At 41.0% G+C, this 23,122-nt stretch overlaps 2 protein-coding genes across 2 annotated transcripts in view; both read right to left on the bottom strand.

Annotated features, from left to right (window-relative positions):
• PGGT1B (protein geranylgeranyltransferase type I subunit beta) overlaps positions 1–11,890 on the bottom strand; it is a 40,193-nt gene extending 28,303 nt beyond the window's left edge. Inside the window, 2 exon segments of the mRNA XM_050912802.1 lie at positions 6,018–6,136; positions 11,736–11,890. Coding sequence (XP_050768759.1) covers positions 6,018–6,136; positions 11,736–11,863 — 247 coding nt within the window. The 5' untranslated portion in view covers positions 11,864–11,890.
• Positions 11,891–11,962: 72 nt separating this feature from the next.
• On the bottom strand, positions 11,963–22,471 carry CCDC112 (coiled-coil domain containing 112). Its single transcript, XM_050912801.1, has 10 exons — positions 22,421–22,471; positions 21,576–21,691; positions 19,094–19,215; positions 17,251–17,340; positions 15,839–15,914; positions 14,850–15,240; positions 13,712–14,125; positions 13,107–13,202; positions 12,369–12,487; positions 11,963–12,285 (listed from the first exon to the last, which is right to left on the bottom strand). Exons 1-10 carry the CDS (start codon positions 22,469–22,471, stop codon positions 12,255–12,257), a joined length of 1,506 nt encoding a protein of 501 aa, XP_050768758.1. The 3' UTR covers positions 11,963–12,254.
• Positions 22,472–23,122: the final 651 nt, after the last annotated feature.

The following is a 23,122-nucleotide window of genomic DNA, read 5'->3' as shown; positions in this document are numbered from 1 at the left end:
AAATACAAGTTCAAAACCAAATGGGAACCAAAGGGGAATTAGGGAAAAACCACTGTCTTTCAGTTTATGCACATCACTTCACCTTCTGTGAAGTTGGTTTTACTGTTTTATTGCAAAGTACTTGTACTTCTTATCTTACGTAATAGCTTAGTAGTGCTAATCAAACTCTTGCCTACTTTTCTGAACCACAAACAGCCTGTCAGAGTCAGAAATAGAATTAGAAATTAAACATACCCTAATTAAAAGGATATGATCATACTTTATTTCCCTTGTAAAAAATTGCTGGAGCGATCAGTTCAGCTCCAGCACAGTCCGCTGAAGCATCAAGTATAACTGCAGTTATGAAATGGTACCACCTAGTGTTCACTTTCAGAGTTAAGCATATTTAACCACTTTCTGAAAGAGCTTAAGACAGAGCAAAAAGTAATAAACGTTTCATCAATCGCTGCATGACTACTGCAATTGGAACAAAACACACCTCGAAAAACTTTTCACATTTGACAACAGAACTAAAGAAAATTGACTCTTTCCCCAAACCAAAAGACTCCAGGCTTAAATCAAGAGCTGAGACCTTCCTGTGAAGAAAACCACGTTACGTATGTGGGCGTAGGCTACAAAGTCCTTAAGACATGTAACAGAGCTCCAAGTGATGACCACAGACAGCTTATCCTGGGAGCTCTTTTGTTAGACAGGACGTTTTTGTTATTTATCTTTTATGATTTGTCTTGCATGGGAAGATTGATAACTTTTACCAGTACTTCTTCCCATTCAGGTTACCTATGCATTCCTCTGGTTCCAAGGCTTTTCTCATTTTGCTAAGTACAGAAGCAAGCTTAGATACATCATTAAAATCTTAATATAAAAAAAAAAATCACAGCTTTAACATAGGCTGACACAGTCAGTACATTCAGATAAAAGTACGTATAAGCAATTTTTACTGAACTAGGGCTAAAAAGTAATTATTCTTATAAATCAAAGCACCAGAATATGTCATAAAATGCAAAGTTGCATTCTCTAAAATGGAAGTCCATTATACATCCAGATAAATACTTCAAATGTAGCCATTAAAGAAGGTTATGTTGGAGGAAAATTCGTATTTCTGCTCAAGAAACTCATGATCAGAAAGCTCACACATAACAACGATCTCAAAAACAGCCAATGACATTTTATCAATTTTTTTCAGTACTGACACACAAGTAAAGAAGAAAGAATCATTATTACAAATCTAAATTTAGACTTTGACAGAAGGTTTTAGGTCCCTGATGTAGAGTAATGGTTTTCACCCTGCTATGCATGGGTCCTGGGGGTTCAGACCCACAAATGAAATATGTCCCAGCTCCTTTTGGTGCCATTTCTTAGTACAGCAAAGCTAGTGAAGTATCCAGCTGTCAAAAAGTACAATCTTCTTTCCTCTCCCTTACTGGCTGGCACTAGCACTCCCAGCCAACGCAGTTCACCAACACAACACAAAGCTAACCTTCTGTTAGATAAATAAATGCATGCTTTTCTGCCACTTCAACAAGGCAAACCAGCTCTCAAGCAGGGTCAAACAAGTGCCAGTGTTGCTATGGGGGAGGATGGCGGATGAATATGGCCAAGAAGTGTGCCTCCATTGACTGTTCGTAGTTAGATTACTTGAGTACAGAGCTCTGCATTCACTCTCTTTCAAGAGTGCTGAACTGGTTTTAAATGTGACCTGCAAGACACTGGGATACATTTTTCTCACATTGCTAAGAGTTGCACTTTAAGACAGTTAAAATAAACTTGAAATTCTGTCTAGGACTTGCTTTTTGAGAGGAAAAACAGTAAAGCTCTGACATGTCAAGAATCTTAAGAACAAGCAGTTGAAACAGGGTATTTTGTCAACCCTTTTCCAATTTCACTAACACTTTAAAAAGTATGTCTTAGTCTAAATACATATCATTTCTGATAAGGCTTGTAAAAGAGCACCACCCTCCTCAAAATGAAAAAAGAAAAAGAAAAAAGTTTTTCAAAATTTCAACTTCTTTCTAAAAGGAAACACATTGGGTCTTTCTGTAGTGAACACACAAACAAAACAAAACCCCACAAATTAGCCATGCACCTAAGCAGAGCATCTACTAAAAGTGAAGGAAAAGTAACAACAGCCAAAATCCATGGAATATAAAGCCAAACTATTTTGCAAGAGTTATAGAAGACAGGGGCCCTTCAAATAAGCAGGAGACAGCAATGAGACCAAGCATTCAGCTAAGGATCACAGGTTTCTGTGTGAGGGTCAGCTTGCGTGTGTGACATGCCATTCCCTCCTAATTAGAATTGGTATTGAGTCAGTCTCTGAAACACTTGAGCTGAAATTATGGTACCTAAAGGACATTATTTGTTTGAATCACAGTTACCAAAAACCCACAGAAGAATACAGTCTATCCCTACAGATCTTAATCTTTAGCTTCCTTTAGTGCATTTCTGTTAGGCTCACAGAGTATTTATTTGCTTTCTTACTCAGTGAGATCAAGATCTCACCACTTTGCATTCGTGAGCTTTAGTTTCACACAAAAATTTCAAAGACTACAAACCTCTGAACTGAAGCTTTCATTAGCCATCAGACATATCACATACAAGTAAATACAAACATGTTACCTAAAACTATCACAGTATATTGTGAGACTCTACCTAAGAAGTATTCTAAAACATCAAATTCTGAATTTTCTACCAGGTTCTGTAACGCCCTGCTGTCGTGGGCTGACCCCAACCAGCAGCTAAGCACCCACACAGCTACCCACTCATTTCCCCCTCCCGTGGGAGGGTGAGAAAACAGAGAGAAGGGGAGAAGACTCACAGCTTGAGACAGAGACAGTTTGATAGGCGAAGCAAAAGCTGTGGGCACAAGCAAAGCCAAGGAGGAATTAATTCACTACTTCCCATCGGCCAGGCAGGTGTTTAGCCACTTCCCAGAATGCAGGGCCTCAGCACACGTAAGGGTTACTCAGGAATACAAATGCTACAACTGCAAACATCACCCCCTTTCTCCTCCTTTCCCCGAGCTTCTCCTGCTGAACATGACGTCAGATGAAATGGAGTATACCACAGGTCAGTTGGGGTCAGCTGTTCTGGCTGTGTCCCCTGACTGTATCTGCCGGGGAAGAAGGGGTGCAGAGGGGGAAAAACAGACAGCCTTGATGCTGTGCAGGCACTGCTCAGAAATAGCTATAACACTGGTGTGTTACCAACACTGTTTTAGTCATAAACCAAAAACACAGCAGCATACAGGCTACTATGGAAAAAATGAATTCTATCCCAGCCAGTACACCTACTGTAATAGTTATTGATAAAAATAAAGAGATATTAAGTTTGCAGAGCATGAACTGTTCTGTCTCCCATCCATTGGAAAAATAACTGTAAGGTAGCAGTAGTTCTCAAAACAATTTGAATTTGCCATCTTAAAAAAGTGCTTTAAATAGAAAAAATCAACTGAAGTGCTATGGATATGGAATCTTTGGAGAGACAAACATGAACAGCAGAGAAATGTATTCTTCTGATAAGAATTACAGGAATTCTCTTTTTGCCCATTTTAGGAATTCAACCAGTGACATGATCAAAAACAAACCCCAAGATTCTGTAAAAACATATTCCAATTTAAAATGTAAGTTTTAAACAGGCTTGCAGTCCCAGAGGCAAAATTAATGAAGACTTATATCAAGTACCATACAGTTACTTAAGGAAAGATTACTGGAATTCATCATTCCAGAAACTACATCATAAAACAGTGTTATAATTTAAATGTTTAAAAATGAATTTTCCATGGAAAGAGATTTATCAGTATGCATGTAAAAAAAGCTGCAATAGAATGTTTCTTTAAAATCAGCGTAAAGTTGTTGGGTTTTTTTACCTGGAAGGATTCTGATACATGAAGCTAGCAATCGGTGTCTTTAACTAGAGATGCACAAGCATTTTGAAACCAAAAACTTCACTACTGCAGCCCACCAGAGTTTAGCTACTACTTCAAACAGGCCAGAAGAGGGAGTCAGAGCTCTACTGCTGGGAGGCTGCCAATTAACAAACGTTGCACACACCCAGGATTAAAAAACAGAAAGTCAATACATTTTATTGAAAGTAGACATTACAGGAGGGTATACACTCCCTTCTGCACATTTAGTCATCCAATATCCAACTTGCTGCTGTTGGTATCATTTACATTTTGCATCATCTAGTGTCCATTAGATGAAGTAAAAATGGAATAAAAATAATGCTGAAGTTTTAGGGGTCAAGTGACCAGATAGAGTAGTGTTATTACCAAAAGCATAAGAGTGTAAGAAGAAGAGTTTTTATGGTGTGATACAAAAATATAGGATTGGAGGGAAGTTTCTTCTTCTGGTGAAAAGGAGAGATTTATTACTTAAAAGCACAGAATGCACTGCCAAAAGCGCCCTCCCCAAAACTACTCTCCTGTAGTTTTATGATGGGATGATAGCTAGAAAAAGAAGGAGCACATCTCAGCTGTGCCCTGGGCTGTTAGCCTCCACATCTGCATGCTGAGATTTATACTGCCCTCCCTAGGAGGCTCTTGACAATGGGACTATTCCAAACATTGGCTAGGTAACCGCCCCCCCCGCCCCCGACAATTACTGCATACTATCAAAGACAAACAAACAAAAAATTCCTATTCTAATCTCTCTTCTTGCAAACTTCATGTTCGTTCAGAATACACTCTTGAAGACTGGGATAAAGATCAGAAAGTGAGCAACTCCTAAAAACAAAGCATGTACACCCTGGAAAATTTGTTTAATGCTAAGGGACAGGAACCTTCTCATAATTAAAAACGTTGTGGGAACAATTATGTGATCCAAACCCCTAATTTTCTATAATCAGTTCTGGCATACAACACAAGAAAAAACAAATCTATTAGAACTAGTGCCTGGGGTGGATCTGATGGTTTGTAAGTCTCCAGAATAAGAAAAAGGATCTTTTTATTACTGTAAAAATCAAGCATCAGCAATCTTGACTTCCATACGCTTACTTCATAAAAATGCTTTATTTCATAAAACTGCTTTTAGGGAAGAGACCTAATTTGTAGTATATAATTAGACTAGACATTATAAGGAAACACATGATTTTCCTTCTACAACCATCCAACACACAAAGTACATATTCATGATTTTACAGACGGGCACCTGGAATTACCTTTTCTCTAGAGACGAGCCTGCAGCTATCCCCACACCAGCACTTAACATGCCAGCACCTCCTGTCATAAAGCAGCAGTGCCTCACCCACATCTCCCTCCCTTCCACCCACTCTACTGCTATTAGCCATTCACCTGCGCTGCCACAGAAAAAACTGCCAATACCCAGGAACCCACAGACACAGCATCTCCCTGACTTCTGTCTAGTCACCGGGAAAAGGACGCTTCCTGCGTGCTCCCTCTCCGGCTTGGATCTGCTATGCACCTTCCAAGCTGAGGACAGCTGGCGTGCAGCAACACCATTACTCCTTCTAAAAACCTTAGGTAAATTTAACCTTCACAGATCTAAGGAGTAAATTTTTCATTTTAAAGCAGGAACTGTGTTTATCCTTTTTGCTTCTTAACCTTACACCTCTGATTTTCCAAAAGCTGTTCCAAATAACCACATCTGTGCTCAGAGCTCCTGGCATAGCTACAATCAGCAGAAGTCAATATAATGACTATTAGACTTGTCATACTTATATAACATATGCATCTCTTTTAGAACCAGGTGAAACATTCCTCTGAGATGCTTAAAGGTGTAACTTCATTATACTATTTTATACTGTCTTATCTTCAAATTAATTTCACAGCTTCACCTTGTATACCTAAAAAAGCTAAACTAATTGCTTCTTATAGCTTTATTACTTTAGAGGGATGTATTTCCAGGATTTGCTCTACATCACTATCTGAAATTATCAGGAGAGCATTTCAGGAAGGTCAACCTTGTATTTTACAAAAACGAAGAGCCATCTGCTATTCCCCAGGTGAAATACAAAAGTAAAGATGTTAATATCAATAAAAAAACTAAAAACTCACTCACTGTCTTCTGTGGGAAGGACCTGCAGGGAATAAATCCATTCTATTATATCATCTTTGTTCACCACATCTAAGGAATCCAACATATCCAGACCAGAGAGTGCGAAAAATGCAATTGTCAACCTAAAAGAAAAAGATAAGACTTACACTTCCCACCATAAATATCATGGGGAAATTAACAAACGGTTGCAGAAACAGAAATAATCTATAAATTCTCAGCCCTTGACAGTGGTGCAACACATAGAGCCTAGCTCAGAAAGCATGAAATTTATCTACTGGACAAAATAATGTTCTTTGTACTGTAAACATTTCTCTGTCTCAACAAGGCTTTTCGTATAAGCCACCCCTCCTTTTATACAGTAATGATATGCCAACTCAGACATTAACCTGAGGGCCTGCTTATCTGAAAAACACACTACAAAGTAAACTAGGTTATTAACACATGGAGCACTAGTTCTCTGTGATGAATTCTTACATGAACAATCCCCTAAATATGCAGTAAGTGCAAGGTAACCCTGAACTACAGTAAGCTGCCTCTCATTGTGTCCAAAACCCAATTTCAGATGCTTAGAAGTTAGGTGTCAAACAGCAGAACGTCCTTTGTAACCAATCGATGTATAAATAGGGACACAGGATGAATTACCATCTAGAGGTACTTATTTCTTGTCCTTTGGTATAAAGGAGCCTAGATGACTAACTTACCATTGCAGTCACCTAGCTTACAGCATGGCCCCTCAAACAGTTGCATTACTTGCTCTGACAGAGCACCAAAGCAACAGCACTGGGTTAGGAACTTGAGATAGCTTGCTATGAAAGAAAATATTCATATAATGGTACCTTGGAAGTTCTGACTCAGATTAAAATTAGCTGGATGTATATTGTGCCACCCACACTTGCATCTGCCTATCCTTCTTCTAGAAAGTCTTGCTCTCCTTTCACCAGATAAGATGACGGATTGTGAAACAGCTGCTACACAGGCAGAAACTACAAAAGTTAATGCCAGCTTTCCTTAGGAGACTAAGTTATAATTTGCAGTTACCTCACAAGCTGGTGAGCCACCTTGGTCATCAATAGTAGGCACCTCTGAAGATGAGGAGACAGATGTGGACAGAAGCCTCTACAGCCACTTAATTTCTGCATGTGGTTCTGCATCAGAACCGCAAACAGTAAGACCAAAGAAAAAATGGTGATGTCAGTCAGCCCAAAACACACCTCCGAAAGAATTTGTCTAATTAAAACACAGCAGCCAAATGACAATGCAGCAGACACTGATCTCTATACAATGGCACAACCTCAAAGGGTGACATCCCTACCAGTCGGCTGACTGGCTGCTATAGTCATCGTGTAGCCATTCACAAGCAGAATTTAAGTCAACAACTTCTGCTTTAAAACTGTTATCATCTAGGATTACATAGCACAAGCAGTGGCCACAACTCAGTTGAGTAATTCTGACTTGTTAGGCTGAGGTTACCTGATTTTACACTATCTTTTACTTTGACGCTCAGCTTTTGCATTGCTTTTCACACCACTCTTACAAACAATGGGTTTTAATCTATAATCTGCCTGGATATTGAACACTTAACATTCCCTCTTCAAAAAATCCCTCCATGCAACTCTAAGGTCCTTGCAAAAAAGTAAAAAAAAAAAAAAAAAAATCCAAAAGAAAAATCAAACACGGAATAGCATACAGCTCCACTACTGCAAGTATTCATGGCAGAAAGAAAGCGTAAACTTACTCTGTAATCATGGGATTCTAAAATATGTCTCTTTACTATTATTATTACAAATAAAGTTTTTGAGTATAGAAAGCCAAAAAAAGTATGTTGCACACAAAGGAATTTCTCTGTGGAACAAGAGTATCTTTTAAGCCATCTGATGACTAAAAAATTGTCTTTCAAAGTGCAAAATTAACACTTCAAGGCTTATATCAACTTTTGCCATTGATCAGATCTGTGTAACCTAAAATCTGACTCTGGATAATAACCTACTATTTCAAGCAAAACCACTACTTCCATAAAAAACCAAGGAATTTACTGTTCACGCGTATATTTTCCAATTTTCACAAACACTGTTTGGCAGTCTTTTACTGAAACTACTTAGAGTCATTTTTGCACTATGTTACCCAGCTAAGCTACTTCCAATGAGGCACAAACAACATGCCAACTTCAGCACTAGAAACTGCTGCAAACTAGGTCCAAAACCACAAGGCTGTACATACAAGACAGATAATAAATCTCGTCTATACTTAAAAATACATATATCAGACAAATGAATGTAAAAAGTAGTTTTACCTATAGTTAGGTTTCAGTTTACTTATTTAGAGTTGATTCTCTACGTTAATAGTACCAGCATGACTAAGTAACAGCCCATACAGTGTGTTGGAATTCACATCTGATGGGCAAGAACATCTGGCACCACTGGACGTAGACAGGTCCTAATACAGCCACCTAGATACTACATCCTTACTCCATACGCTATCCTGCCTCACAGAAAGTGAACATACACATATTCTAAGATTAACAAAGACAACTCTTAGCAGCACCTTAGCTGACACATAGCATGAAGTGTAAAAAATGTATATACAGCCATTTCCACAGAGGGCAGCCCTTTGTAAGACAACCCCCAAGTTTGGCATCACTTTTGCTGTATCTTTTCTTCATGCCTTCTACCACTTTAGTTACTGCATGTGCATTAATTTAGGAAGTCAAGCATCAAAGCTTGACAGCTGAAATTTATTTGTTAACTGACCTACTGAAAGCTTACAAAACAGGTATCATTTGTCTTAAGTTCCCCTCCAAGACAAGCAAGTAAAGACATTTCTGATGACAGATGCAGAGCTCTTCATCTTCGGGCACGGACAAAGACTACAATTTCTCAGCAGAATTCAGAAAGCATTTGAAGTGACCGATTTGAGAAACTGAGTAAGCGTGCTACATGGTGCTCTACAAAGAGCACCATGAAGTACCACAATTTGAAAGACTTCAGAGACTAGGAGTGATGCATTCTCCTGCAAAACCTCACAGTACTGACGATCACTATGTGTGAAACACTATCCACCAGATGACTACTTAAAAACTACTGTTGCTGATGCTGCATGCAGTAACTACAGACAAAAATAATTATGACGGCTTTGAGCCAATCAGTTGAGTAAAGAACGTGAAATCAAATTTCTTTATTGTTGTATTCACTCCCTTATTGTTTGACAAACTACAGCTTAAGTTAGAATGGACCAGCACTGTGTGGAAAATTTCATCCTCTACCACCCTGCCTGGTGACAACAAATGCAGTTGTTTCTGCTGCAGTGCAGTGAACCAAAACCAACTTACTGACAATTGATTTTTTTTTTTTTTAAACAAGTCTCTCTTTAATTTCGTTCAGTTTCCTCATCTAATTCACCATGGAACCACACAAATGCAGGAACAAGGGAAGTAAGAATAAAAGGATAACAGCATTCCTTTCTGCAGCAGCACCAGCTCAGGAGACTTGCTGAACTCAGTGACCTTGAACTTGTCAAAAAGGCAAACTTTTTTGACCCTCAAGGTCAAACTGGGGATGACACATTTATGGTTCAACCCCCCGCTTAGAATTTGTTAACAGACACATATGCACATCTGCAGAACACTGATCTAAAAATCAGTGTAAGAGAACTGAAAAACCTCTGGTTGAGTAAAAACTTAATGACTTCAAAAAATGCATGAATTTAGATGGCCCTGATTTTTATTCTAATTGAAGGCTTAGACTGTGCTCATTAGCCAACAATTAAGGCATTCTGAAATAGCTTCAAACTGACAGTTCCAGTTTTCAGAAAACAGTGTTTTTTCAGTGTTGCACAGCCATTATGTACAACACACTGGGCACTGGTTATTGACTGTATTGTGGCTACTATGACCACACATTGAATTTAAGCTCAGACAGCTCATTAATTTCTCAAGAGTTCTCAAAACAGTTAGCGTTATTATTAGCATTATTCAGTAAGACTGGGGAAGACCCCATGTAAACTAGAGCCTGTTTCAGCTCAGTGCCAAACTGCAACAGCTTGGCAATGTAAATCACAGAACAGACATGTATAGCTTGTCAAGGGCCTCTGGAGATCATTGGTCCCACCTTCTGCAGAACACGGGGCCATAGAGATGAGATGACCCAGGACCCTGACAAGCCAAGTCTTCAAGGGAGACTCCACCACTTCACTGGGCAACCTATTTGTGATTAACTGCTCTAACGGTGAAGAACATTTTTCCTACATCCAGGCAACTTTCCCTGAAGCAACTCATTCCCATAGCCTCCTGCCCTGTTACCGCAGTCCGTTGTGAAGGGCGCACCTCCATCTTTCTCTGTAACTAGTTTCTCGGTAATTGAAGACTGCAATCAGATCCTCCCTCCTCTAGGCTGAGCAAACCCCACTTCTTCAGCCTTTCTCCATGCCCGTGTGGCTAAGGTTAGCCGTTTGCGTTATGATTCTAATACGTCTGCGTGTTATTGTAACTTCAATGCCTAGAAAGAGTTAAGAGTACAGCATGTCTAGAATTCCTTTTGCTGTCATTTAAAATAACTGACAAAGTATACTGAAACATCAGTTGATTCCGAATGAATAAATGATTTACACCTCTGAAATCAAAATTTCTAACTCTCCTTTTGAGTATAAAGTTATGTGTTATTCAACACAGAGTTCGGCGCTATCCATACTAGTCCTTACATGTTTTTGCCAAGTGTTTGTACTCTGAACTGAAATAAAGCTTGATTTAGCAGAAAGACTTGATCAAAGGTGTTAAGCATTCTTCACAGCATGACTTGCAGGAGGTTACAAAGTAAAAAGCATCTGATGATTTTATTGGTTGAATAAGATATCAAACCCTCTACGTGTCTCCAAGTTCTTATCAAGCGCAGAGTGACAATCAAATTATTGATCTTCTTGTGCCTCAGCTGTAACTACCTTACGTGAAGACTTTAAATATCTGAAATAAATGCATTCTGAAGCCATTACAGGGACAAGTGCCCCTCTAATTCAAAGTGAGCAACATAGTTCACTAGTATTTTAACTCTTATACTAGCTAGTGAAGCTTTAAATTATTCCTGTTACATAAACAAGAGCCTTCTGCACGCTGACTTCGAGCTACAAAAGGCTTAAGTCATTTATTTTAAAATCGGCTTCCAGGGTGGATTAAAAGAGTGAAGCACAGGACTGCAAATCGATTAAAAGGATCAACAAGTCTTCCCTCGTGGAGACCGGGGAGTTTAAGCGAGCACAGCCTAAACCCCTACATCGACTCGTATTTTTTGGGAGCCGTCTGCTGGTGGGCAGATTTACAAGCAGCGCTTTCCTTTCGGCCACCGCGGCGCCGGGCCGTTCAGGCGGCCGGCGCGGCGCGGTGCGGTGCGGCGCGGCACCCTGCCCACAGCCGCGGGAGGCCGGGCCGGGCGGGCAGCTCTCCAGGAAGGACTTCCCGTCAACGCGACTGCCCGCCGGAGAGGGAAGAGCCGCCGCCTCCCCGAAACGGGCGGGGCGGGCGCTGGGGCTGGGCGAAAGGCAACGGGGTCTGTCCGGCCTTCCCCCGCGCGGCGCGACGGGGGCGCGCCAAGAGCCCGGCCGCTAGCCCGAGGGCGGCGGGGCCCGGCGGCCCCGAAGGCCGGCACGGCGGCGACCGCCGCCCGGGCGCGGCGCCGAGCCCGGGGCGGGCGGTGAGGCGGCCGGCCCGCCCGCGGCAGGAGGAGCGCGGCCCGCTACCTGCTGGTCTCCAGGGACGAGTAGCGCTCGGGCAGGATCTGGAGGCAGCGCTGGAAGAAGCGCACATGCCGCTCCCGCAGGAAGTCCAGCCGCTCCGCCTCCCCTGAGCACGGCGCCGCTGCCGCCATCTTGCCGCCGCCCGCGCCCGGCGCGCACGGACCGCGTCACGCACGGCGGCCGCCCCGCCCCGCCCGCCCCGCGGCGACGTCACCGGCAGCGGGCCCCGCCCCGGCGCCGCCGCGCCCTCGCCGCGGGGGGAGCGCCGGTGGCCCAGCCTTGTGTCGCTGCGGCGCGTGGCGGCAGCCCGCAGGGAAACGCGCTTTTAATGCAAACGGAAATGTATGCCGTCACGCAAACCCTGCCAGTGCGACAGACGGCGTTTCAGATCCGACACTCACAAAATACAAGGGTAATATACGTCATTGCGTCACGCAAATTTTGTGACGACAACTGAGGACTGCTGGCCGCTTCACAGGCGAGGAAGTCGTCATCCTGCAACAGGGACAGGCAGGTGCTCATCTATAACCCTTGTCTCCAGGTTGGGACAGCTCTAAAAACAAGGCAGAAAAGCAGAAAGAGCTCATATATAACTGTATTTTCGTCATGCTATGCGCCCATCATTCTCCTCCTTACCTATGAGGAATATGTAAAAGCGGTTCTGGAGCTGTTGGTGCGATCTCTTTCGTGCGTTCCTCCCAGCCCTTGGTAGGTCTGTACAACCTGGATGGGTCTCTGGTTACATGAATCTGGACCTCGGAGTGAAACAAACACACACAAAAATTGGTCTTTTTCATTGATCACAGAATGAATTACATACTCATTAGGTCGTCATCATATGCCTAGGTGCAGAGTAAACAACACAGCAGGCTAGCCAGAAAGAGACTTTTCCCTCCACACTATCACAGGAAATGGCAGAAACGTGAAAGCAGGAAGAGGGGCAACAACTGCTTGCTCTCATTAAATTTCAGTAATTTAAAAGGTTAAATTCTAAGAACCCAAACAATGTTCCCAAAACTCTTCTGGAAGCCAGCCTACTTACTTAACTAATGGTAAAAAAACATTTAAAAAATAAAAACCACCACTCATATTGCAGCTCATTTGTATGAGTTATAGGCTTCACCCAGAATAAATATTGCCAGGAGATGAATACGTTCTCTCACCCTTTTTTAATTTTCTTTTTTTAAACACAAGAACAGCTATGCCTGCTGCATTTCTGTCTCTTGATAACAACCATGACTTACTAATTTTTTTTCCCTTTATCAACCATTTACATAAGTAAAAATAATTGCTTTTCAGATCAATGAGGAAAAAGGTGGTTTAAACAACCAAGCTGCACATACTTCAGATTAAGCTTAAAAAAAGGTAAGTTACCTTCTCTCTTAACTTTGCCAACCTTTTTTCTTTTTCTCGTTTCTCTACTTCTTTAGCTTGTTTTTGTAGAATCCTTAGCTCCAGCTTACGTAGATCCTGAAACATAGAACAAATGCAAAAGCAAACTTTTCTTTGGAAGTAAAACAAATTGTATGAAAATACATATTCAGCCTTTTCACAGTTAATTTTTTGTTTATTTTGAAATTACTTTGTCATGGTACAGAATGAAGTTACACTAGGTAGCTACTTGCTATAGCTTGTCCTGCACAAACAAATTATAGAGAGTTTTGAAAAAAAAAAAAAAAAAAAAGGATTGTAGTAGTTTAATCTCTGTTTATAAAAATGAACTCTAGTGTGAATGCTGACAGTAGTATCAGTTCTCCAGTAATCACGTTTACATTGATATGGGATCTAACTTGACCTTACAGCTACTGCAACCTGCAGGTTATTAAAACATCTCTTTTTATTTCATATCTGCATACAACAATCAGGTCTTCTGACATGGATTTTAAACCTGGATTTTAAAAAGTGTTTAACAGATCATATTGGAGGAGGAAGTAAGCAAATTTAAAACAACATGCATAAATGGAGATGTAATTACGCACACGCTCTTGAAACTTAGTAATTTCTTCTGCAGCAATTCTCTTCCTTTCCTTCTTTTCAGCTTCCTCTCTCTTCTCCTTTTCAAGCTTTTCAAGTTCCTCCTTTTCTTTCTTCTGCAAGGTGTACCTTTCCAACAGTGACTTCACGTAGCATTGGCGCTGGCGTTCTTTTTGTTGCTTTTTCTCCTTCTCTTCTTCTAGTTTTAGTTGTGATGCTTGTTCCATTGCAAATGCTATTGCTTTCTGTTTCTTCCATGCTTCAATTGCTGCTTGTTGTCTTTTTCTTTCTTCTTCTGCTTTTTGCTTCTGAGCTTCATGCTGTAGCCATTCTTCCTTAAGCATTTTTTCTGATTTCTCTTTCTCATTCAAGTTTCCTTCTTTTTCTTGCTGCTGCTTTTCTTTCCACTTCCTAATTGACTGCAAGAGAACAGCAGGGAAAATTTACACATTCCCATTGATTTGGTCTGATGAAAACACATGCTGCGAGGATACAAACTGCAGATAGCAATTAAAAGTCTACTAAAGGCAAAACTTAAGGCAAAGAAGCACCTATGTCTGCTTTCTCACAGTTTTTTCTTCTATTTTATGGATCACACAGGCAAGTTTAATATGTGCCTGCTAAAATTATTTAAGTTATGGCATTCATATTAACTTTGGGTAGTTATGAATGTTGGTGTAATATGATTTTTTAAATGCAAACATATTTCAGGTCTTAATTTTTTTCTTCAAATTAACAATTCCACCTACTATTTTATAATCCAGTTTTTATGTCAGTGTATCTTTTATTATTCAGATGGATAGTTCTTGAAGGAATCATAATTCTCTGTGTCAGTATGACATGGGTATATTGCCTGTACGGTGGGACAGACATTCTTAGGGACAGATGTAACAATAACTGCAATTTCAGATAGGGTCACTTACTGCTCTGGGATTGGCATCCAACTTGCTGGACCACTGCCATCAAAAGCATTTATAATATACTTTGGCAACACACAGCCCATCTCACTGTGTTGTTAGGTCTTATTATTACTTATTGGTAATTCTTTAAGACAACCAGCAAGTACAAAAATAAGAAATGCACGCATTTTAAAAATAAGTACTTCTTCTTAAAGCTACAAAAGCCCTAGAGGAGTTATTTTACCTCTTTCTTTCTTTTGTGTAAAATTAGAAATTCTTGATACCATTTCTCATGCTGTTCAATATCTTCTTTTGCTCTTCCACAGAGATACTCAAGGGCTTCATCCACATAAGATGGCCTTCCTTTGTGTTTTGTCCATACTTTCAGAAAATTTTGATGATCATAATCATCCCAGCCTCCTTGCCGCCCTCCTGTTCGCTGAAGAAATCTTTCAAACTCTACTACTTCTACAGGTAGATGATTTTCCAGTGTTTTATCAACTGAGACCCTGCCTGATGGTAATTTCAAAACTTTTTCTGTTGTTGAGCTGCCTAACGCCCACAGTTCCACTTTTCTCTCAAAGACACTGAGCTCATTAATGGCACTTTTTTCCTCCTTCAAAAGCTGTTCATATCTGAAAAGAGAACAAACACTGAAATGTAAGAAAAAAATTCCAGTATTCATTGTTCATTCACTGAAAATGAATTTTGGAATTGTTCAATGCCACACAAAAGCTATTCTTCAAAGATTAAGAACTGAAATCGTAACACAGATGAGAGCACGGTTGTAATGATCCCATAATAAAGCACTACACAATCAGAATGAAGTTACCCTTTTAGTGAAAGCGTACATTTATGGCACTCAAACAATTAACTCAATCGCCTCCTGACACCAGTAGAGAGAAAAGGAAAAAAAACCCCACCCACTTAAAAACCAAAACAACAGCAACAACAAAAAAACGACAATCTAATCTCTTCTGCAGCCTTTCTCCAAAAAGCCTTTTCATAGGCAAATAATTGTTACGTTGGATCACTGCAATAACTATATAAACAGCCTCTCTAAAAGGCTGCTTATCAAGATTCTAACATTGATAGCTTGAGTTTTGATTTACATACCACAGAAATCACTAGCAAAAGAGTAAATCAAAAGAATAGTTTACTTGATTAATGTAAAGTTTTCATTGTGTCTTACGAAAGCACTTTTTCTTGTGGCTGAAGCATGTATAAACATACATTTGCCTCTGTTCCTCTTTAAAAGCATTGATTGCATTTTCAACTTCTTCCATCATTTCCTTGAGCTTGTCAACAACTAAAAAGGAAAAGAAGAAAAGAGCATATCACTTAACAAGTCTAAAGTATTTACCAGTAATTCAGCACTATCCAGAAATGTAGGCACTTGCAGAGACTTCTGGGACACTTTTATTTCAGTGTACAAAAAAGCGTGCATTTCCATCTCGAACAGCCTTAGAAGACAGACTCTCATTTATTCAAAAGGTGTGATTTCACTTTGATTTAGCTAACTGAATGCCAATACCAGTATAAATGTTTATTTCCATTAAACAAGTCTCATTCTGAGTAACCTTCATCTGATTCACAGAATAAGACAGCCTTATCCTAAAGAGTTTCCACTTTTATTTTTTGTAACAATGCAGTTCGTGACTTAAGAAGCACACTCAAATCTTTGGTTTATACCAGGCTGTAGCAATCCTATTTAACCTACAGGTCACTACTTTTACAAAGCTGACAAAGAAACATCGAAGTAAGACTTTGTCCTGTACTGTCAGCATGCTGTAGTCCTGATATGGAGAAAGACGGTAAGACAGCTGTCTAGAGAAGATCTATTTTGCAATGGTAGAAAAAGGTTTCCAGCACAACATCTCTGTGGACACATACTGAACACATAGTTTAACTAACCTGGCTTTAAAAAATAATAAACCAAATTGGTACAGTTATATCATCTAAAACTCTTAGTTCAGCTTTCATGCCTTGTTAGTTCTTCGTATCTCTGCTGACAGCTTAAGAAGATAATGCATTTTTTACAGAATAGACATAGAATAAATGAAATGAGATGCATTTTATCTAGCATCGGAAAGCCTTCAGCTGGTAGGAGGGCTTCAACCTGAACTCCACACAAGGTAGTAAGAGTATCACAGGAGAATGGTTCTTTCAGTGCCTATGTCCCAGAAGTTTCAAAACATCCAAACTGAACGAGTTGTTTCAGCATTTTCCACAGAATATTCCAACTTACACTTCAAGCCATGTGGACAGCTAGAAATTAGTTCCCTGTAGACCCTACTCTGTGACCTCTTACCAGATGAAAGGGAGCTATATCTAAATGGCACTAGAATACTAACTTTGTTTTACATAAGGCGGAGAGTTACATACAGAAAATACCTGGCTTTCAACAGCCTGAAGAAACAAATGCACACCACTTCTAAGACACAGTAAGTTTCTCTGTTTTCACACGGAACTGCATGATCTTCCACCATTTCTTACATTTCTGCATTTTTCCCTTCCCAGATTCCTGGAAAAGCAGACAGACTGGGAGAAAGAGTATCCCAAGTCTGCAGGAGAATCACAAGCCCAACTATGCATGAAACCTGTCTATAGAGGAAAATGTTTTTCAAACTGTCATCACAACTTACATTCTGGTGTAGAATTCACATCTTTTAATTGTTGCTGAAGTCTCTTCACATTATTTTGTATTTTTGACAGCTGCTGCAGGATTTTAGCTTCTGTTAAACAAGATAAGGTGCTGATAGTTCTAACAGTTTCTTTGTGCATTAAATTCAATACAAGAACAAGAGCAATGAAGTGTCCAAAATAAACTGGGGATTTCATCTAAGCAGGGACACAAATTCTGTTTGATCGTAAGAAACTGCCATAATACTAAGCATTTTAACATGACTGTAACTGCATGTAGCTGACTGCACGGGCCACGTATCTCCCCACACAACATCAACAGATTTTAAAATTAGTAGCTCCTTTTTCTAAAGGGGTCAACAGGATAGTCATATCTAGATTAGATTAGGGGTTTTTTTCCCCCAAACCTTTTATCAGGTAACCGGAGTTTGGAGAACATTGCCTATGGAGATGACACCTCCTCCAGAATTTTGAGGGAGACTCTGACCTATGCCTCAAAACACTCAGCAATGAAGAGAAGACAAACTTGGAAAGCATATGCGAATGTACTACTTCAACGAGATTTATTTATTTGATGTGTTAACTGAAGTAGAATGAATATTTTCGTGTACTCCAAGCATGCACTTACTGGCTTTATTACCACTTGGCTCCTCATGAGTCCATAAATACAATACTGGTAAGGATGAAGTTCTGGATATATCTTAGGTACTAAGGAGCTACGTCTTCTGTCCTAAAAGATCTAGTTTAAGGAAGGAATAACAGAGTCCAAGACATAAACGTAACAAAATGTAGCTAAGACATGACCCTACTAGTCCCTGCTGAGCCCACAGAAAGTGTAAAAGCACACAGATCATGCTGAAAGACCTGAACATAGTAAATGGGAAGTTTGGGGGTTCTAGTACACACCCTAAAAGATGATACTCTAACACTCCTTCACAGCTCACATGTAGTGCCTTACACCTCTCATCTTTGTCCTCTTTATTATCTCACAACAGTATCTCCATCCATACTTCCATGCTCCCTTCTTACCCCTAGAAAATTTTCTGAACTTTTTAGCTTAGTCATTCCTCGGAAATATTTAAATTTCTTAAGGATTGCAAGATGTAAAGGATATGGTAAGTTTCCTTAATTAAAAGATGCACATTAAAACACATCCATATTTGTAAGGTAAGCGTATTTTTAGTTGTCTCTACGTGTCCTTTCCCTTCTTCAACTTATTTTGTTTTGATCTTCTATATGAGAAGGCATAGCATGATTTATTTGATTACTTTGGAAAGAATCTAGGTACTGTGACCAGGGAGTCACTTTTCTTCCTGAAGTATTTAATTAGTCCGTAAGTGGAACAGATATTGTAGGACAGACTGTGTACCATCTCACAGCACTATTTAGACTATGAATATTCATTATCCACAAGTTTGAAAAATGCAAACACAGAACTGTTTAAAAGTATATTTAAAGGCAGTAATCAGGCTGTGAAAACTTACATTGTAGTAAGTATGTATTTATTGTGCCTTAGGTAGACTACATTAGTTTTTGCAATACAAGCACAAAATTGATTCCAAGTTTCTAAAACAGTAACTTTCCACCAAAGTTGTTGTGGGTGGTATCTGCTACATTCACGATTAAAAGAAAACAGTTAATAACACAGCAGGCCCCAAATGTTCATGCTTCTGAATTTTGTAAGTGAATTGTGGAAGTCTTCTTTATAAGCAGTACACATGGTGAAATACCACACTTTTATCAGCATCTACCTTCCACCTGAACTAATCTCTCTGTACTACCAATTATTAAACCATTTAAACAACAGTAGAGGAAAAAAAAAAAAGCAAACAAAACCCCACTTACTTTCAGTTTTCCTGCTGACAGTCATGCTACGTTCCAGTTCCTCTAGTATGCTGTGTTCTACCCTGAAATCACTCTTCCTGTTGTAAAGATGTCCATTTTTGTCTTTTTCTATATTTGCAAGCCTGGGAAAAAAGGTTGCCACACTGAGTAAGACACGAATACTTAGCAAAGCCACAAGATTTTCCAAGGTTAGTATCCAGCTGAGGCTATATCAACAGGACTGTCTTAGATTTTATACAAATCACTGGTTTGTTCCTACAGCTGTTTTCAAGGAAAAATCTTTCTGCAGTTATAAGACTACACACCAAAGTAACCCAAGTAACTTGAAAAAGAGAAAGAAGTTAACAAGGAAATTACCTCGCTGACAGGCAGTGGTTCACACACAAAATGGCCTGAAATTTTATCTGTATGCTCACTATCAGGGAGCCTTATGAGAATTTTCATTGGAAAGCGCAGGGACAGAGCCAGGCTGTATTAATGCAGTTCCACACATAGATGGAGCCCCAGCACAGACAAAACAAGTACATTCCCTCAGCCTTAACACTGGTAACGGTACTACTGCAACTGAAGGTTCAAATTCAAGTTCACTAGCATTTAAATAAGATACTAAAGCTGCTACCTTACTTACTGACTATGCTTTATGTATAGTACAGAGAGCTATAGGTGACTTTTGCTTTCTTACTAAGGTCAGAAGCTTTAGAGTACAACTCAGAGTGGGATGTGCTTTGCCTTACTACAATCAGGCAGTATACTAAGGTTTGACCTACAGAACAGCACATGCAAAAGGACTGCAGATACTGCAATCCTGAGCACATCTGTGAAGTTTGGTGCCACCACATTAGAGATCAGAACAGCAGGACACTGGTGCCACACAGTACAGAGACATATGCTAGGATTCCAAACGTTAAGCAACACTACCGACAGCCCAAGAAACTCAGTCAGTAGCAGCTTGGTTCTTCAGCAGACTAGTGCTGCTGTATGGTTCAAATCCCTATATGGTGCAGTTTATGGTTCAGTTTAAATGTTTTGCTGTCCACTGGAATTCACAGATGAGACCCAAGTACCAAATCTACCCACAAAGTGCACTAGAGAGCACAACAACTACAGAAGGACACTGTGCCATAGTTAAATGGCATGCCTTGTTTGAAGCTGCATGGGAACATCTACATTACCCAGCAGTCAATTTTTGAGCCATAACCTAGGATCCAGAATAACCAAGCAGGAGGTGATTCAGTCAGACAGGGTAAAACACTGCCATGACACTTAAGTGTCACCGTTCATTCAGGATTCACAACTACAAACCTCTCCTTCAGCCAGGTGGCTACATCAGCTCTTCCCCATAAAGCTCATCCATTCAAGAAGAAACCTCCTTGTTCTTTCAGCTGCCAGCATAGTTGTTACAGCACTTACTCAAGATGTGGGGAAAGAGATTTAAATCACTTCTGTGCCTGAGCTGTCTTGAACCCCCATTTTCCAAAGCAGTGTGTTGTGGTTTAACACCAGCCAGCAACTAACCACCATGCAGCTGCTTCCCCCTCCCCTCTCCTAGTGGGGTGGGGGGAGAAGTAAAACTCATCAGTTGAGATAAGAACAGTTTAATAACTGAAGTAAAATAAAAGACACTACTAAGAATAATCATAATAATAATAATATAATAATAATAATTGTAATGAAAAGGAATATAACCAAAAAAAGGAAATAACACCCAAGAAAAGACAAGTGATGCACAATGCAATTGCTCACCACCCACTGACCAATGCCTGAGCAGCGATCTGTGCCGCCTGGCCAACTCCCCCCTGTTTATATACTTGGCATGACGTTCTATGGTATGGAATACCCCTTTGGCTAGTTCGGGTCACCTGTCCTGGCTGTGCTCCCTCCCAGCTTCTTGTGCACCTGCTTGCTGGCAGAGCATGGGAAACTGAAAATCCTTAACTTAGGATAAGCGCTACTTAGCACCAACTAAAACATCAGCGTGTTATCAACATTATTCTCACACTAAATCCAAAACACAGCACTGTACCAGCTACTAAGAAGTGAGATAACTGTCCCATCCGAAACCAAGGCACAGTGGCCTAGATATTGTAGATCAAGTGCTTTCAGTCTTCTCTGAGGAAGCTGTTGTAATGCTGCTGCAACTCCCCTTTTGCTGGTATGTCTTAAGGGCTTTAGATCCTTAGAAGGGTAAGCAGAGCTGAGTAGGAAAACTGAGAACTCAATTATGCCACACACACTTTCTTTTTTGTGCATCTAGTGCAGCAATAGCTTACTAAAGAAGACAACTGACCAAAGAACAACAGGGCATCCTGGAGCTCATGAGCCTCTCCTGAGCTACTGTAACCACCACAATAATCTGCCTGAGCTCCTGAAAAGGAAATCTTAGCCTAAAGGTTTCATTACCGTAAATTCTCACCTTGAACCTTGAATTATGTTACCTCCAGAACAGCATAAAAATATACTTATGATGAAGTGTTTAACTTACTGAGTTTTTAGCTTTTCTGCAGTTCTTATGAATTCAACTTTCTTAGCTTGTTCAGTTTTCATCTTCCAGTTCTGAAACGGTCGACCAGCACCTGCAGTACTGGAACAGCTGTCATTCTGTACATAACAAAATCAAATATTATTCAAAACCAATTATTTTTTAAATGCTCATTGGTTATTTTTAAGCAGACAACACCACAGTGGAGAGTAACAGCATTACTTCAGTTTTATACTGGCACAATTCAACTCATTTTAAGTCACACAGGTATAAAACAGGAGCAATGAGTGATGGCAAGCTGATAACTGTATACAAAAATGCATTCTTCAGCAGAAAAATGGAGACTGCAACATCAGCTTGCTTTAACACAGGCTGCTCACCACACTGCAATACTAAATCAAGGCAACCGCCTTGCCTCTCATGGCAGTCAGTCTCTGACAAGAGTAACTACCTACCTGACTACAAGCATGTAATCTACACTAGGCAGATTACCCCCATTTCATCTTGTTCAAGAAAAGCACTAGTTTAACTTCTCTAATCTGCTTAATAACCCTTGCAAATTGCCAACTCTTACTCATAGCAACCCTGAACATCCTTAACGTAACCACTACTAGGAATGCAGATTATGAAACTGCCTGTTCAGGTTACAAAGCTACCATTTTGAGGCCAGCCCGGCAGACCCGCACTGCTTCCTACAGATTTTTTTAACGTTTATCCCTACACCTTGCATGAGGCTGGAACTCCTCAGTGGCCGCCTCCCGGCGGGCCCGCACAGAGGGGCTCCCCCCGGCCTGGCGGGCAAGGCCGGCGGGCTGGGCGGCGGCCCCACGCCGCGGCGAGGCCTTTACCTGTTGCTGCCCGGCGGCCGCCGCAGCGACGGCCATTGCCAGAGCGGCCATCTTGACGGCGGCCCCGGCGGCCGCCGCGCCCCGCCCCGCCGCGGCGCTGAGGGGCGGCCCGCGCCGCGCCGCGCCCGCGTGTCGGCGATTTAATCCTGTCGAAATGGTGGGATTTCGACAGAGAGAAGGCGGGGCTCGGGCGCAGGGGGGATGCCCCGTGTTGTCTGAACCGAACGGTGCGTCTGCGAGGCGGTGTGTGTGCGAGGCGGGCCGCCGTCGTGGCGCGGGAAGGTGCCCGCCAGAGTGCCCGCAGCCGCGAAAGCCCTGCGGGCGTGCGCTCCAGGTCGTGAGCGCTTGGAGAAGGCAACGGCCTCGAAGGGCCCCAAACTATTCTCCGATGGCGTTTGAGCCCCCTGAGTTGTCTTGAGGAGCTGGGGCCGTCGGCTGGGCATCACAAGCTGGTGTCCCGTCAGAGCGACGTGCGGAAGACCCGGCGGACAGCGCTGGCCTGACCTGTGGGCTGTTTAGGACTCCTGTATATGGAGATCCATCGAATGTATGGCAGCAAGCGGTGGTTGCTGTAGGGTAGCACCTTCTCTCAGTGGCTGCTGTTAATTAGGAAGAGCCATGTATGGTTGTAATTTCACTGATTAACCATCTTGCATGTATGATTTAACACTTTTTTTTTTTCCTTTCTCAACTCATGGAGCG

Source organism: Gymnogyps californianus, chromosome Z, assembly GCF_018139145.2.
Source record: "Gymnogyps californianus isolate 813 chromosome Z, ASM1813914v2, whole genome shotgun sequence".
Classification (NCBI taxonomy): domain Eukaryota; kingdom Metazoa; phylum Chordata; class Aves; order Accipitriformes; family Cathartidae; genus Gymnogyps; species Gymnogyps californianus.
This window is presented reverse-complemented; position numbering and strand designations above follow the sequence as displayed.

Coding starts and splice junctions, on each gene's coding strand:
- CCDC112 (XM_050912801.1), bottom strand. CDS start 22,471: ATGGCCGCTCTGGCAATGGCCGTCGCTGCGGCGGCCGCCGGGCAGCAA. Junction 21,692..22,420: donor CGGCCGCCGGGCAGCAACAG/GTAAAGGCCTCG, acceptor TGTTATGTACAG/AATGACAGCTGTTCCAGTAC. Junction 17,341..19,093: donor TGTCAGCAGGAAAACTGAAA/GTAAGTGGGGTT, acceptor CTTGTTTAACAG/AAGCTAAAATCCTGCAGCAG.